At 36.8% G+C, this 15,871-nt stretch overlaps 1 protein-coding gene across 1 annotated transcript; it reads left to right on the forward strand.

The window, feature by feature from the left end:
* Positions 1-2,357: 2,357 nt before the first annotated feature.
* Positions 2,358-15,801, forward strand: LOC137395114 (transmembrane protein 145-like). Its single transcript, XM_068081913.1, has 12 exons — positions 2,358-2,487; positions 2,743-2,838; positions 2,973-3,065; positions 6,293-6,475; positions 7,427-7,511; positions 9,381-9,452; positions 10,224-10,373; positions 11,401-11,573; positions 13,131-13,303; positions 14,212-14,332; positions 14,638-14,805; positions 15,250-15,801. Exons 1-12 carry the CDS (start codon positions 2,398-2,400, stop codon positions 15,331-15,333), a joined length of 1,488 nt encoding a protein of 495 aa, XP_067938014.1. The 5' UTR covers positions 2,358-2,397; the 3' UTR covers positions 15,334-15,801.
* The last annotated feature ends 70 nt before the right edge of the window (positions 15,802-15,871 follow it).

The raw sequence follows: 15,871 nt of genomic DNA on the forward strand, positions 1-15,871 counted from the left end.
CCTCCCAATATTGGTACAAATGTATAGCGGTGAAGCACGCGAGGATACTTTGTCTTCGTACTTTGTAGATTTAGTGATTGCCCTTAGGAAAAACTGGAAATACATAGGAGTGTAATGGCACATTTGAAATTGAAATGGCACATTTGAATATTACAAATTTAACAAAATAGATAGTGGACTTGGAAATGGCTTTTAAAAAATTCCAAAAGAAAAACAAGCGCAAAAGATATTATTAATTAATAATAAAACGTACATTTAATTAGTAACCTGCAACCGCGATAAGGACAGATGAAAAGTTGAAAAAACAAACGACTTACCTTAGTGGTTATGTGAGCTTGTTTGTAGTTCTGTGAATTGAATGACATGAGTTAAAATCGTCTGCCAAACAGATTTTTCATTCTTAAAACTATATTGTTCCAACTTGACAGATGAATGACAGACAGACACTCACTTACATTTATATATATGTAGAAGTATATGTATATTGTTATGCGCTATTGCTTACCTGTATACAAAACTTGTAGAATTCTCTGGCAATGTGTATGTCTTCCAAAAGTCCTACCTGCGTCACAAGAAGCTTTCCTTCTAATGATTAATAGCCATGTGGCATACTTACTGTTTATTTAAGGTGGACACAAATAGTTTGTTACTAATTGCCATGAAAGGGAACATTTAAATCAATACATTCATAGCAATATTGATTTAAGAGGAAACATGCTACGTGCTTTGATCAAGCAGTGCTGGTCCCCACTCTACACTTACATTTCTCAGCGTATCCTTATTATCTTTACTCTGCAGATTTACAGAATTGGTTATCACCTTTATCCGTGAGAGTCGTCTCCCCGCTACCTCTCCACTATAATATGTGAATACAATATACTTCTTCTTTACTGTTTGTTTTACTTTTACTATTTCTTAAAGAGCAAAAACCTGCATGAGTTAATTTTTTGGTTTTTTGAAATTTTTGATCACGTTAGCTGCAAAAACTAGATGAGCCAGAATTGTTGAAGAAAAACCTTTTGATGCCTTGAAGTAAGAATAACATTGGTTAGAGACATACAGTATAATCGAGGATTCTGTCTACCGTTAAATACATTTAATACTGTTTAATTGTTGACTCCTACAAATAATTAGCAGTGCATTTAACCAAAATTCTGTCTTGCAAAACTTTATTTATAAGAAAGTTAACTCTGGCTACTTTAATTGTTAAGTTTTTCCAAAATAAGATAGTAGGCCTACTAAGCACGCAATAATGAGGTTATAAGAAGTGTATTCGGGTGTACAAATGATATTAGTGACGTGTCGAGTTAGCTAGATGCACTAAAGAGAGGTAGATAGGCTTGTAATAGCGGTAATAAAACTACTTACAAAGGTTGACTAGTCTGCCTTCTGTGCAGTCATCTTAGTTCTAAATAAACTAAGAACATCCGGTATTTTAATAACCTAAAACTAACTAAACACTGATAGCTCTAAAGTATTCTATGATACTTGTGGAGTTACCTGATATATAAGTTTTTGACATAATCTACCATTCCTCAATTTTATATTCCATCAGCCATCTATATAGCATATCAGTTATAGTTGTTATCATATCATACATCCTAATACTGGTCGTGATTTAGAGAAGAAATGCTAACATCTCAGTTACAGCTATCTGTTTTACCACAAGTCACTATTGCAGAGACACAAATATATATATATATATTTATTTATTATAGGTATATATTTACTATATATATTTATTCACTATATATATGTACATGTATATGTAATAAAAGTATATATATGTACTTTTGCTGGGCAGTCCGTAATTATTTTCATATAAATAAATGTTTACATATGGCGACACAAACATAAATAAAAAGAAGGCATTGCCTTCTTTCTCTGAATACCAAATTATGTGAGATGGGAACTGAGTTAGTCTCGCTTTTTCACTGCTAGGCATAACACATAAAATTAATTTCACTTCTACTGCCGCAAATAATCTTGAATACTAACCGAGTCTACTATGGTTATGATGGTTCCCATCCCTGGCTATTATCACTCTTATCTATAGTTCCCTATCACGCCATGATAGTATTATAGAAGTACCATATGGCATATCCCATGATAGCTAGTAGAATCATTTCACACGGAGTTATCCTTACTTGGATTCACAGTACGTTACTTTTCACCTTTTATTCGCGTACAAAAGGCTTATGTGAATAATAATGCATTGATTTTATTAGCGTGAATGCAAGGCGTAACTGCATTCATCACTTAGAACAAGCTGCCTGGTTTCTATGCTACTCATTGTCTAGAAATGCTTTGAGGACGGACTAGCCAGAGTCATACTGATTGTGTGCTTGTCCTGTTCACCTTCTGTAATGCATCAACTGACTAGCGTCAGCATCAACTATGTGTAAAATAGCTTTGAGTGTCATCAGCTTATTTCTAGTACATCTAGTTTCAGGGAGGATAGAGAATGGTGTCGTCAGTACTAGCCAGGTAAGAACTCACTATGGCTATCATTCACACCAACGTTTAGTTCCATTTTGAAGTGCGGTATGATTATTCGTTTGTTTGATTGGCAAAAATTGGATTATGATGAAGCATAGAAGATGCTTAAATGGGGTAGATGGCTGGAAAATTGTTAACAACTTTAGTTGGCGTGCCAGAATCAAATACCCCATGTAAAGGATAAAATTGTAGATTAACGCTCAATGGGTGTTGCTCCATCATTATATGGCTATTTTGTTTTAGAATTGGAAGTTTTTATCTCGATTTTGTTTTCTTGGAACTGCAGATGCCGGAAAAGGACATATAGGGCGTGTATCGTGGACTATCTCATACCGAAAGGTTTGTGAATATAACTATGTTTCAATCAACTAGTTAAGTTAGTGTAAATAAATATAAATTATAAATTAGTGTGCTCCTTCACCTAACCATCTTTGCTTATTCTGCTTTCGTTCACTCGCGTGCATATTTAACAGGACTTCCACAAGCAGGGTAATAAGACAACTCGCCACTCACTTCTGCTATATCCTGATGATATTTGGGAACAAGTTTACCCTGGAGAAGGCATGGTAAGCTATTTAACTAGTAGAAACTGGCTAGTAACAAGTAGGGGCATTCTAGACATGTAATACTGTAGGTATTGCAATATCTTGCACAGTAGTGATAAACTGCCAAAAGCTAATGTTGGCTAATAATAGTGAAGTTTCTATAATAAATATACCATTAAATGGGACCTCACTAAAACCCAGAGATTCCTTTTCTGATAGGATACTTCTGTCACCTTTAGTTGATATGAGCCATAGCTTTGAATAATTAATGTGACATTCACATAGGAGATCCAGAGAATAATACGTACTTAGCAATGATGTACAGCGGGGGAGGGGGGGGGGCTGTATATCATTGGTACTTAGTAATCCCTTTACTTAATGTTGAGAGTTTAAGGTCATCAGCCTAGTTCATTGATGTCCTTTCTTGAAATAAAATAGAGACTTCAGCTTATTGCCGCTGAGCTACTGAATAAGGCTTGGAGAGGAGGTGAATATAACTATGAATAGTTATAGGAAGTCTCTGAAGACTCTATTAGTTGTAGTAGTAGAGAGAGAGTAGTTAATTTCCCTCACTGGACTGCTGGTGATAATGGTATGTGTTTTACTCCAGTTTCTCACAAGCCACCAAACATCAGAGCACACAATGAGATCTGCAAGAATCGTTTATGAATTTAAACATACATAAGCAGACATCATTGTTACTGGCGCTATAAGAGGCAAATTTATGCTCTACAATAATGCTTGACCATTGTCAACATCAAAATTCAATTGTTAAAATTTGAGTGAAGGGCAAGTTTTGTTTACCTTTTAGTTTAACCTAGCAACAAAGAAGAAGCGTGCATTGACCTATTGACCTATTCTAGCGAGTCATGTGCTTTGACTATATTCATCATTCATGTAAGATACAAGCTCTGAAGTGGAAACGTGAAGCACTACTTAGAGAAGTTGACAGCAATTAGGTCATTTCTTCCTCTTAAAACTCTGAACTATTAGAATAGGCTCAGTAGAGGTCGATAAGGGTTGTTGTCAGCATGAAACAATAATAAGCTATTACAAACTGTGGCAGATTTGAGTGCGTTGAACTATACTTACGATAGATAAGTAGCGAAGCATTATTTCTGCCTTGACCTGCTGTTTACTAACTGGAGATTGAATATTATTATTTTTTATATGCTAGCTTGAACTTCACAAACAGATACAGCACCTGCATCTAACTACAGACATCTGATTTTACTTGATTGTTTAACTCCAAACATTAGTAATTCTAATTCCCTCGTAATTATCTTGATTCTCGCACCAAGCTACGCGCTTGTCGTTTCCTCAACTTGATCTGCCTTTTAGTATATTATCTATAAGAATCACTTTATAGTCACACTTATTGTCCTTCCACTCACACCGAAGTTGTCTACTCATTATTCCTCCAATCATCTCGCTACTCTTTAGACATCTCACTGAATTTCCAATCATCCCATTGTTTTACTTATTTCACAGCTCCTCCGCCTGCCAACATACTTTTTCACTAACCGCTATCTACTCTTCCATCCACTACACACATGGCTACTCCACCTACCACACACAATGCTGTTCCATCTACCACACACACGGCTACTCCACCTACCACACACAATGTTAGTCTACCCACCACACACATGGCTACTCCACCTACCACACACAATGCTGTTCCATCTACCACACACACGGCTACTCCACCTACCACACACAATGTTAGTCTACCCACCACACACACGGCTACTCCACCTACCACACACAATGTTAGTCTACCCACCACACACATGGCTACTCCACCTACCACACACAATGTTAGTCTATCTACCACACACACGGCTACTTCACCTACCACACACAATGTTAGTCTACCCACCACACACATGGCTACTCCACCTACCACACACAATTCTGTTCCATCTACCACACACACGGCTACTCCACCTACCACACACAATGTTAGTCTACCCACCACACACACGGCTACTCCACCTACCACACACAATGTTAGTCTACCCACCACACACATGGCTACTCTACCTACCACACACAATGTTAGTCTATCTACCACACACACGGCTACTTCACCTACCACACACAATGTTAGTCTACCCACCACACACATGGCTACTCCACCTACCACACACAATGCTGTTCCATCTACCACACACACGGCTACTCCACCTACCACACACAATGTTAGTCTACCCACCACACACACGGCTACTCCACCTACCACACACAATGTTAGTCTACCCACCACACACATGGCTACTCCACCTACCACACACAATGTTAGTCTATCTACCACACACACGGCTACTTCACCTACCACACACAATGTTAGTCTACCCACCACACACATGGCTACTCCACCTACCACACACAATTCTGTTCCATCCACCACACCTATGGCTACTCCACCCACCACACACAATGCTGTTCCATCCACCACACACATGGCTACTCCACCCGCCACACACAATGCTGTTCCATCCACCACACTAATGGCTACTCCACCTACCACACACAATGCTGTTCTATCTACCACACACACAGCTACTCCACCTACCACACACAATGTTAGTCTACCCATCACACCGCTCCCTTATTTGGCCTTCTCTTCTAACCACTCATTAATCTACAAGTCTTCTCTTTACAGTTTCCTTTAAAGCTCTCATTTTCTTGCAGATTAACATGTTGTACACATGACTACCTACTTTCATAGCGAGTCTTGTACTCTCTTGCCTTTCCAATCAAACCATCAGAATTGGTTTATCATTAGACTTCCATAGCATGTTTGATTTTAGCTAAAGGGTAGTCATTCTTTACTACTTGAGAAGAGCAGCCATGTTCTGTCACAGATTGTAAAATTGCAAAATTAACACATTGTAAACAGCAATAAATTGTTAGTGAAAGCTTTTCACACATTCTCATCATCATTGAGCAGTTCTATTTGGTTAAACTTACGTGTTTCAGTCAGGACTTTTACTGCGTACCAGCAATCTCCACTATCCTCTAATCTGTGTAGTTGTTTTAGCTGTGTATGTGTTTATGTCTAGTTTTTCAGTATCTTGCCTGATGTGTTTTTTGCCACGGACTAAATTACTCGTACCCTCTCGTCGCTTGTTTTACTGGGGTTTCATTCTAATGCCGCACAAAGCTACGGATGTTCTCAATCACAACGCATGTAAACCTGGTTCATATGTTCTATGTTCAAATGTCTTGCCATACTTTTTCAGTCTTGCAAGGAAAAGAAGGCTTTACTTGATGGCACTGGCAACACCAGATCGGTTTCTCCTCTTGACCGCTTTGCCGGATGTAGTAATGATTCTAGTCGGTACACATGCGAGGCAGGCACAACATTTGGTACTCCTAAGGAGAAGTGGTGGTACATTGTTCTAGCGAATTGTGAATCAACACAGGTTAGTGCATTCCTGCTATATTGTTTGTACATGGGCGTGTCCATAAATAATAATTTGACATTTAGAGTTTTTTGATGCCAACTAAACATGCACATTTGCACCCATTATAAAATTCTTTAAATTAATTGATGCAGTATTTTCTTGGCTTTCAGATAATATAAAATTTAATGCTTTCAAAATAATAGTTCTGGAGCTATGAAGTGCAACTTGCGTAAATGATGGGACATTTTGTGATGTCCCATCATTTACGCATGTTGCACTTCATAGCTCCGGAACTAGTACTTTGAAAGCAGTTAATTTTATATTAGGGTATCTGAAAGCCAAGAAAGTACTGCATCGATTAATTCAAATAATTTTATAATGGTAGCAAATGTGCATGTGTAGTTGGCATCAAATAACTCTAAATGTCAAATTATTATTTATTGACATGCCCATATATTGCCTCCTATTTAATATTCAATCTATTCCTCGTATATATTGCCTTCTATCTCCTGATCGCAGATTCATCCATGTTATTTATTAAATACCGCAAGCAATTACTCTTCTGTGGTAGCACGACTCCTATTGAGCCATACTTTTTAACAGGTTAGACCAAGTCTCTATCCCGTCAGCTCAGTTATTCTATTCATGCTTTCTCTGCTTCTGTGTTTAAAATGTTTAATTCTAGCTCGAGTAGCCCTCTGATGCAGTTGAGAGACCCTGTACTCCACCCCTTTAGTTAAATCTTAGCCAATCCTTTCCCTTTTTATTCAAGTCTTATTTCTTGAAGTAATAATACTAGTTGGAGCTACAGGTAGAGGCTCCTCTACTAGATGCATATGCCTGAGTAGGTGTTTCCTAGCTCATCTAGAATGTGCTCATTGTTCTGCTATACTATGCACTGTTATCTCAAATTCAAAAACATAACTATGCTCGATATCAAGATAGTTGAAAGGGATTGTTTATTAACAGGGTCTGGATGCTGACTACGAGATGACCATGACTAATGCACAAGATGGCAGAATTTTCTTTGAGCATTACTCCGCTGATGAATTTTGTGAGCCGTCTTACATTGTATATGTTTTGCTAAGTATTTTCATAAATCTGAAGTTTTATGGTAAATAATTACTTTAGACTCGCTAAAGTAATAAACCTTATTTTAAATACTTGTTCTTGGTATAAAAGGAACATTCGTGTGAGATTAGCTGGTGAATAAACATACTAAGCAAAAATTATGCTTTTTCATTTTTAATGAAAATGAAAAATTCGCAGATTTTAATTTTATCATTTTTTGTATTTGGACTTTCTCAAAACTTATCTGTAGCCACCGAGGCAAAGTTTTTATCGTGTAAGTTAAACCAGCCTCATTCTTAGAGGAGACACAATTATAATGATTCAAGATACAGGGTTAGAGCCATACAATCTCAAAACAAAACCACATCAAGATGTTGTCAATCCCACACCCTAGTCTCTGCTTAGGGAAGTGTGTATTTGATGGTACAAGTGCTGAAAACATCTCAGTTTCTATGACATGTTTTCAGCATTTATCCGTATGAGCAGCCATATATTATTCCTAAATGAGAGAAGGCAACTACGTATGTCTAGAGCCTACGTGTGCATGAAAGTTATCTCTACTTTATTTTAATTTTATGACAAACTTTGAACTCTTGTTGCTAGATAGGATACTAATAAGACACCCTTCCCTGTACATGAATTCACTACCTGAGCTCTTAGCATAAGATGCAGGTGCTGTGAGTCTCCTGGTCAACCTGATATTCTAGATGCAGGTCATACAACTTTACACCATTATTGTTCCACTCAGTAATTGAATGCTTATGATGAATGCAAACTTGTGAAGCCATAACCAGCTTTCAAAGCTATAGTAAACCCAATAAGCTAGTTGTTGTTGTATAAAACTACTTGCAAAGCTAGTATCTGAAGCTGAACTTGGTGACACGTTTTAGTTTATAAAAAATGTTATATTAGCATCACAACAGCTAGGCATAGTTTTAGTATTTTTCATTCAGCTGCTCCTCCATGCTAGCTTGTTTGGGGGCACACAAACAGGTATATATAGGGTGCACATACAGGTATATATAGGGTGCACATACAGGTATATATATGGTGCACATACAAGCGTGTTTGACATCATACACATAAATAAATCTGGCAGTACACACACCAGTATATCTGGCAACATACACATGAATATATCTGGCAGTACACACACCAATATATCTGACAACATACACATGAATATATCTGGCAGTACACACACCAATATATCTGACAACATACACATGAATATATCTGGCAGTACACATACCAGTATATCTGGCAACATACACATGAATATATCTTGCAGCACACATACCAGTATATCTGGCAACATACACATGAATATATCTGGCAGTACACACACCAATATATCTGGCAACATACGCATGAATATATCTGGCAGTACACACACCAATATATCTGACAACATATACATGAATATATCTGGCAGTACACATACCAGTATATCTGGCAACATACACATGAATATATCTTGCAGTAGACATACCAGTATATCTGGCAACATACACATGAATATATCTGGCAGTACACACACCAATATATCTGGCAACATACACATGAATATATCTGGCAGTACACACACCAATATATCTGACAACATACACATGAATATATCTTGCAGTACACATACCAGTATATCTGGCAACATACACATGAATATATCTGGCAGTACACACACCAACATATCTGACAACATACACATGAATATATCTGGCAGTACACATACCAGTACATCCTGCAACACACAAGCATGTTTAGCAGCTTACTGGCAAGTAATTTAAAATGGAGGGAATTGTGAGAATGTTAGCTCTATGTATGCTTCTATGCTTGCTCTTATTGCTTGTAGTTATTATTCAAACTGATATCGGCTTCCTGGTAGCATATCTCATCACAGCCATGCTATCTATGTATGTCACATGTAAGTATCACTACCTTTTAAGTAAGTATGCTATCCGCTACTACATGTCACATGTAGGTCACTTGAAAGAACAGTCACCTATTTCAGTGCAGCAAACACTTTCATATACATTAGAGGAATGGCAATTACGTTAGTTCTTTGGTCCAGTTATTTAAATAAAACTGTTTGTTGACCATTTGCACACTGCAAGCAATTGTTTTAAATTGAGTAATTGAGCAATTGATCTGAACTTGAATAGGTTTTATCATAGAGAGCGATGAAAGAACTAGAGCCACAAGAAGGCTGTAGAAGGGTGTCACCTATACCCCTTTTATGTAAAGATAAGTCTTTTTTAACCTTTTATTGTAACATACCATGCTTTTAGATTGATTAAATTAATGTAGCCTAAGTATCTATAAATAATGTAGCCCAAGTATCTATAAAATGTTATTACTTTGTAATTTGCATCAGGTTTTTGCCATTTTTTGTCTCAAAAATGTAGTGAAGTATGGCCAATTTAAGTATGGCCAATTTTATAGCCCTTGAAGTATCATATTTTTGTAGACTTACCAGCTCCAGTTAGCTAAATTCTTCTTCTGCATTTTATCATTATTAATATAAACTTAACATTCTCGTAAACAGTTACTGCTAAACTTGACTGTAAAATAACATCCAACAGGAAGTTAACAAGCAGGATGGTAACTTCAATTAGTAACGCTCCTTCATAGATCGAACTTAACTTGTACTTCCATTGTCTGTGTCAACAGCAAACACATGCCTTTTCTGTCACAGATGCCCTGGTCAACCTACAGCTCTACCACACAACGTACAAGATCTTCCTTGCTTCTCTTATTTTGGAGTTACTCGCTCTCATTGTACAGGTGGCCTACTGGTCCAACTATGGCATCAGCGGTGTACCCAAAGAATTCTGGAAGTACACTGGTTAGTTTCTCTCTCCATACTACCCCTTCAGTACTTCAAGAGATGACACTACAATATAATTTATATTTGTAATACAAATGCCATATTATTGTAAAGAAGGTGCTGTCTGCCCAAACAGTGTAGGAAAGGTTATTTACAAGACCCTAAACACAATTCTAAAAGGTAATAGCTGCATTCTACCAGAGTTGTGTTCTCCAAGATTCTCATAGAATGATTGATTAGTTAACTACTTGATTAGAAGAACTACTAGTTCTACTTTGATAAAATAAGGCAGCAGCATTCAGTGGCAGCCTTTCATCTGGCATTGGTATTAAAACCAAAGAAAAACTTGACCGAATACAAATATTTGAATTTCTCAGACTCCACGACCTAATGGCTGTCGGTCTTGTTAAATACCTTGAAGAGAAATGCAGACTTTCGGTTTTACAGATGAATCCTCAAACTTGTAAAATCTTTGCCTTAGGATAATGGCATATTTCCAGTTTTGGTTAATTGCTTTTCTAGGGATCAGTTTTGCCTCATTCGATTTGGTACAAGGTTTTTATCATTCATATCATTTTATTACCCAAAATGTATAACAAGTATTTTAGTTTATATTGAAATAAAGAACTTTGTACAGTGGGAGTGGGGAATTCTAGACTAGTACGCTCGGCAGTTCAACCAACTGTGAGAGATCATCATGAGTAATCAGTATATAGAGAGTTATCCAGTGAATCATTAGGGCTTCTGAGGGGTATAATCGTAGTGTGTTTGCTTTTGAATCTGATGCCCCGAGTTCAATTTCTACAAGGAGTGATCTTTTTCAATGCTCTTAGCATGGCCTCAGACAGACAGACACTGCTCATATTATAGTAAAGATTGTTGTAAAAAGAGGCAACTTTGTTCTAGTTTTCGCTATAGAAGACCGAAAGGATTTTGCACCTTTTCCCATGACAATTCTCAATCTTAGATGTTGGCATGGGGTAACATGTATTAGCTGACTTTGGCAAACCCTGACACATTCGTGACAGGCTTGAATGTACTTTAGGACGCTTCCTGGAGTTTCTGAGTACAATAGTCTTTGTGCTGCTTCTCATACTCATGGGCAAAGGCTTCACCATAACCCGAGGCAGAATACGAAAAATAGGAGTGATCAAAATCCTAACCCTCGGCACCATCTACTGCATCATTACAATTGCCATGTTCATCTGGGAAGCAACGGTAGGGGCTCACATGTTGCTGAGTTTAGCAGCTCAATAAGTCTTGTCTAGATGAAAAAATGGGGCCTACTAGTTGATAATATTATTTTTACAGAAGACTGTGTAGTAACTTATTAGTGATAAATGTGGTTTTTACATAATTGATCTAAAGATTTTTGCTCTTGTTTCTCTACGCTGTAAAACATTAATGTTATGGAGAGCATTCCGCCTCTTTCCCCCACATCTTCTACTTGCATTAGTTTTTCTCAGATCTATACATCTATAACCATAAAAAGGTCTGAAGTTGTTCAATATTATTCAAGGTAGAGCCATACTATGTGAAGAACTGTATGCTGATATATTGATTTACAAAGCTACAATGTTTTGAGAAGCTTCAGATGTCGTGTTTTGGAAATTACTTGGAATATCGAGTCAGATGTTTGCTCGAATTTTGCATCATTTGTTGAAAATTCGTGTATTCTAAGTTCTAATAGATATGGTAGTTCTTTGCACACAATTATGTGTATATTGTGTCTGCAGTTATAAAATATAATGTTCACAGTGCTCAGTGTAATATGCACGCATGTAATGTGACTGGGATCGCTTGTTTAATGGTTGTGCAAATAATGCGTGTTTGTGTGAATGTCCTCATGTGAATCACCTGGCTGTCCTACTGAACAATGGAAAGAGAATGACTCGGCAAATTTAGTGAAGTGCAGTGCATCAACCCATACGACATTAATTTGTTCCGACATTAATTTGTTCCGCTGTTCGCATCGTAAAGTGAAAATGTTGTATAGAGGGGTATAGAAACCCATAGTAATTATCTAATGCAAACACTCTCTGGTAAAATCATCAAAACTTTATATACATATTGTACATACTAAAAATTAGTAACAAAATAGTATATTAACCTTAGTTACCGTAGTTACCTACAGTAACTTTAGTGTTTTCAGTGGTTATGATCTGAAATTAAATGTAACATTACTATGTACAGTACATACCGCTTGGGGCTCTTGCCTTTGCGACAAACGTACAGGACAAACTTTGAATTTAGTTTACTAAATACATACTTAGAGGAAGTTTTAGTATGTATTTAACTAAACTTAACTTTAATTTTGCTATCGGCTTAGTCATTATTACCCGTTTCTGGTTTCATTTTCACTATAACTTATAACGAATAATGCTGAACTGAGAAAGAGAGAGCATCCTATCTCTTCCGGGCATTGTGAGAAGGATTTTGAAGAATAGCATATCAGCATCTTCGTTATTACAATGCATGCAGTACACTGAACGCCAAATATAAATTTCGAGAAACTTTTTTGCTGATGTCATATGGTGAAAAAAATGCCATATGAAGGGAATGAAAAAACATTGTGTTCCACATCGTAAGGCGAAAAAACTGTAAAACAGAGACCTCATGGCCTGAGATGCACTGTAGTAACTAGGTGGAACAGTAGAAAACTGATTGCCCTACATTAACTTTTTAACCCACCATTAATTGCTCACTCCTAGCTTTTGAGGTAATCAGAGCATATAAGCCAATGTGATTGGTTTACCAATTTAAAATATGTTGCAGAGTTTTGACCCAGGCTTGGTCCTTTACATATACAACAGTTTGCCTGGCTACTGCCTTATGGGAGTCAGAATTTTAGCCTGGATATGGTTTGTGTATGCAACTGTCTTCACCATTTCCAAGTACACGGAGAAGAGGTCCTTTTATTTCCCTTTTGTTATCATCTACTCCGTCTGGTGAGTAGACAGTGTGCAAGTGTAATCATCTACTCCGTCTGATGAGTAGACAATTGTGTACAAGTGTAATCATTCACTTCATCTGGTGAGTGGACGACTGTGTTAATAGCTTTAATTTTTTAACAGCTTGTTAAAGAATTGATCTAAAGATGTTTGCCCATGCTTTTCTATACTGTAAAACTACATTCTATGGAAAGCATTCTGCCTCTTTCCCCACTACTTCTACGCTCATTAGTTTTCCTCAGATTCATGTATTTATAACTATAAAATGGTTTGAAGTTGTTTAATACTATTCAAGGTAGAACTAAACTATGTGAAGAACTGCATGCTGATATATTGATTTACAAAGCTACAATGTTTTGAGAAGCTTCAGATGTCGTGTTTTGGAAATTACTTGGCATATCAAGTCAGATATTCATAAAATTTTGCGTCATTTGTTGGCAAATTTGTAAGTTGAGGTTTGATAGTATGAGAACTATACAATAGTGGCAAGGTTTAACAATTGTGAAAGAAAATTCATTATTCTATGAGAGAGTGAGCAAAGGAATAAGGTAAGGGGATAGAAGCGGCAGAGAGTCATATTCAGTTCAGCCTTTGCCTCAATATCTACCAATCACCTAGCTGATAATAGGAAGTGGTTGAGACAACTCTTTTCTGTACGAGTATGTAGTTAAATATATATTACGGCGAATTAGCAGAAAAAAACAAGTACAATACCAGCTCGGAGCTAAATATATGATACATATATATTATACATATACTGTACTGACAGAGTATACTGTAAGCATTATTCATATATTAGTACAAACTGCTAGGCCAACACATTGAGTTCATGGCATGTCAGTAATTTGTGTTCTCATGTGTACTAGCATATGGTCATACAAGCTATACAGGACTTCCATTTACAGGTTCTGGGCAGGCCCTATTGTTGCAATTGTGGCTATCAGTGGAATGCCGAAATGGACAAGGGAAAAGGTTGTAAATGGAGTCAACTTGCTAGTTATATTTTTAGGTCACCTGATCTTTCTGGTAAGTCACAATAGTGATATTCCCTGAATAGTAGACTATAGATAGCAGTCGCTTGTTCCCATGAAATCAATGAAACCAATAACGCATCAATACTTACCGATTGTTGGTGGATGTCCATCCAAATTCTATTTTTGTCACGCCCATATACTGAGCAACTAAATAGTATAAAATATTTAAATAAGCTAATTATAATAACCTATTGTAAACAATAGCGAATCGAGTACTCAACAATGTTGGTTTGTGTAAACATACTATTATTTGGTTAACGCATATTTCAAATCTTTTTTCGTCTTATTTACACACAGATCCTTACCTGGCCAAACCAAGCGAATGACAACTTTCCATACCATGTGAAGACAACTCAAATCACTGACGGTAACTTAGGCGACCCAAGCAGAGGTGAAACCTATACTGCGAACAGCCCGGCTGTTGATAACAGTATATTCACCACACAAACCAATGGCACCACAATGGTTTGTTTCTAACTTCATCATTTATTGTCAGAACTGTACTGTTATACACGATTAATTTATTCCATCAAAAAGGTGAATTTACAAAGAAATTTTGTATCAGTCCAGGCCACCTGTGAAGTGCGTGTTAAACGAAAGGCAATATTTCCCCTGAGGTCATAGGGCAAGGCCACTTAAGTGTTCTTTGAGGCTTGTCGGGCGGTCTTGCTATTTCTGGGAAAAATTTCTGATAGCAATATATTACTTCCAAGTGTTTAGGAACATTCTACAGTATATTCATTATCAATTTATAATTTTTTATTTTGTCCTATATGTTATGGTTGTATAGCACGTATATGTATATACATGTGTATATATGTACATATCTATGTAAAATATAAAACTCACACGCACACCGCTTCGTTATTGAGCAGTTCCACTATACCAGTTTGCTATATTGCTTTTTAGCCAGTAAATATCGACAAGTTCCCACATGAAACCGGAGACTATATTCAAGAGAGAACAATAGCCATGCAGAAGATGACTAGTTGACCAATGGCTGCAGTAATTGCTCTATTTGCTTTCAGTGAATGTACATGTATGTGTGTACATGCATTGACCAGCTTATATAATGCAAACTCGCCTCTAAATCCTTGGTTCAATTTCTGCTAGCAAAACAGATTGGCACCCTAGTGTTGTATACAATGCAATTTTCAGTGTTTTGCAGATTTAACCTCCTGCTTATTGCGAACTATTTGTCAGCATAACAATTTTATTGTGAATCCGTCCTGCCATAGAATGCGTGCTTTCTGCAGCCATTATATCACTTTTTTATCTACATAATGTTGGTACACTGTATCCCGAAAAACATGTTTATGTTTTGCATATTTTTTATTTTTTGTGTAAATAACTATATTATGAATAAAAACTTTTAGTTTTATGGTTTTTGTAAAGACCTTTCACATAGAGTAGCAGACTTTAAAAAATGTATGCCATTATAAACCGTTTAGTCTATGTCCGTCTGCGCAGCAAGTTTAAATGTTTTACTTTTAGTCACCAGCGTATACGAGTGTAACAAAGTGTATAGCAA

The sequence above is a fragment of the Watersipora subatra genome, chromosome 4, assembly GCF_963576615.1.
Source record: "Watersipora subatra chromosome 4, tzWatSuba1.1, whole genome shotgun sequence".
NCBI classification, from domain to species: Eukaryota; Metazoa; Bryozoa; class Gymnolaemata; order Cheilostomatida; family Watersiporidae; genus Watersipora; species Watersipora subatra.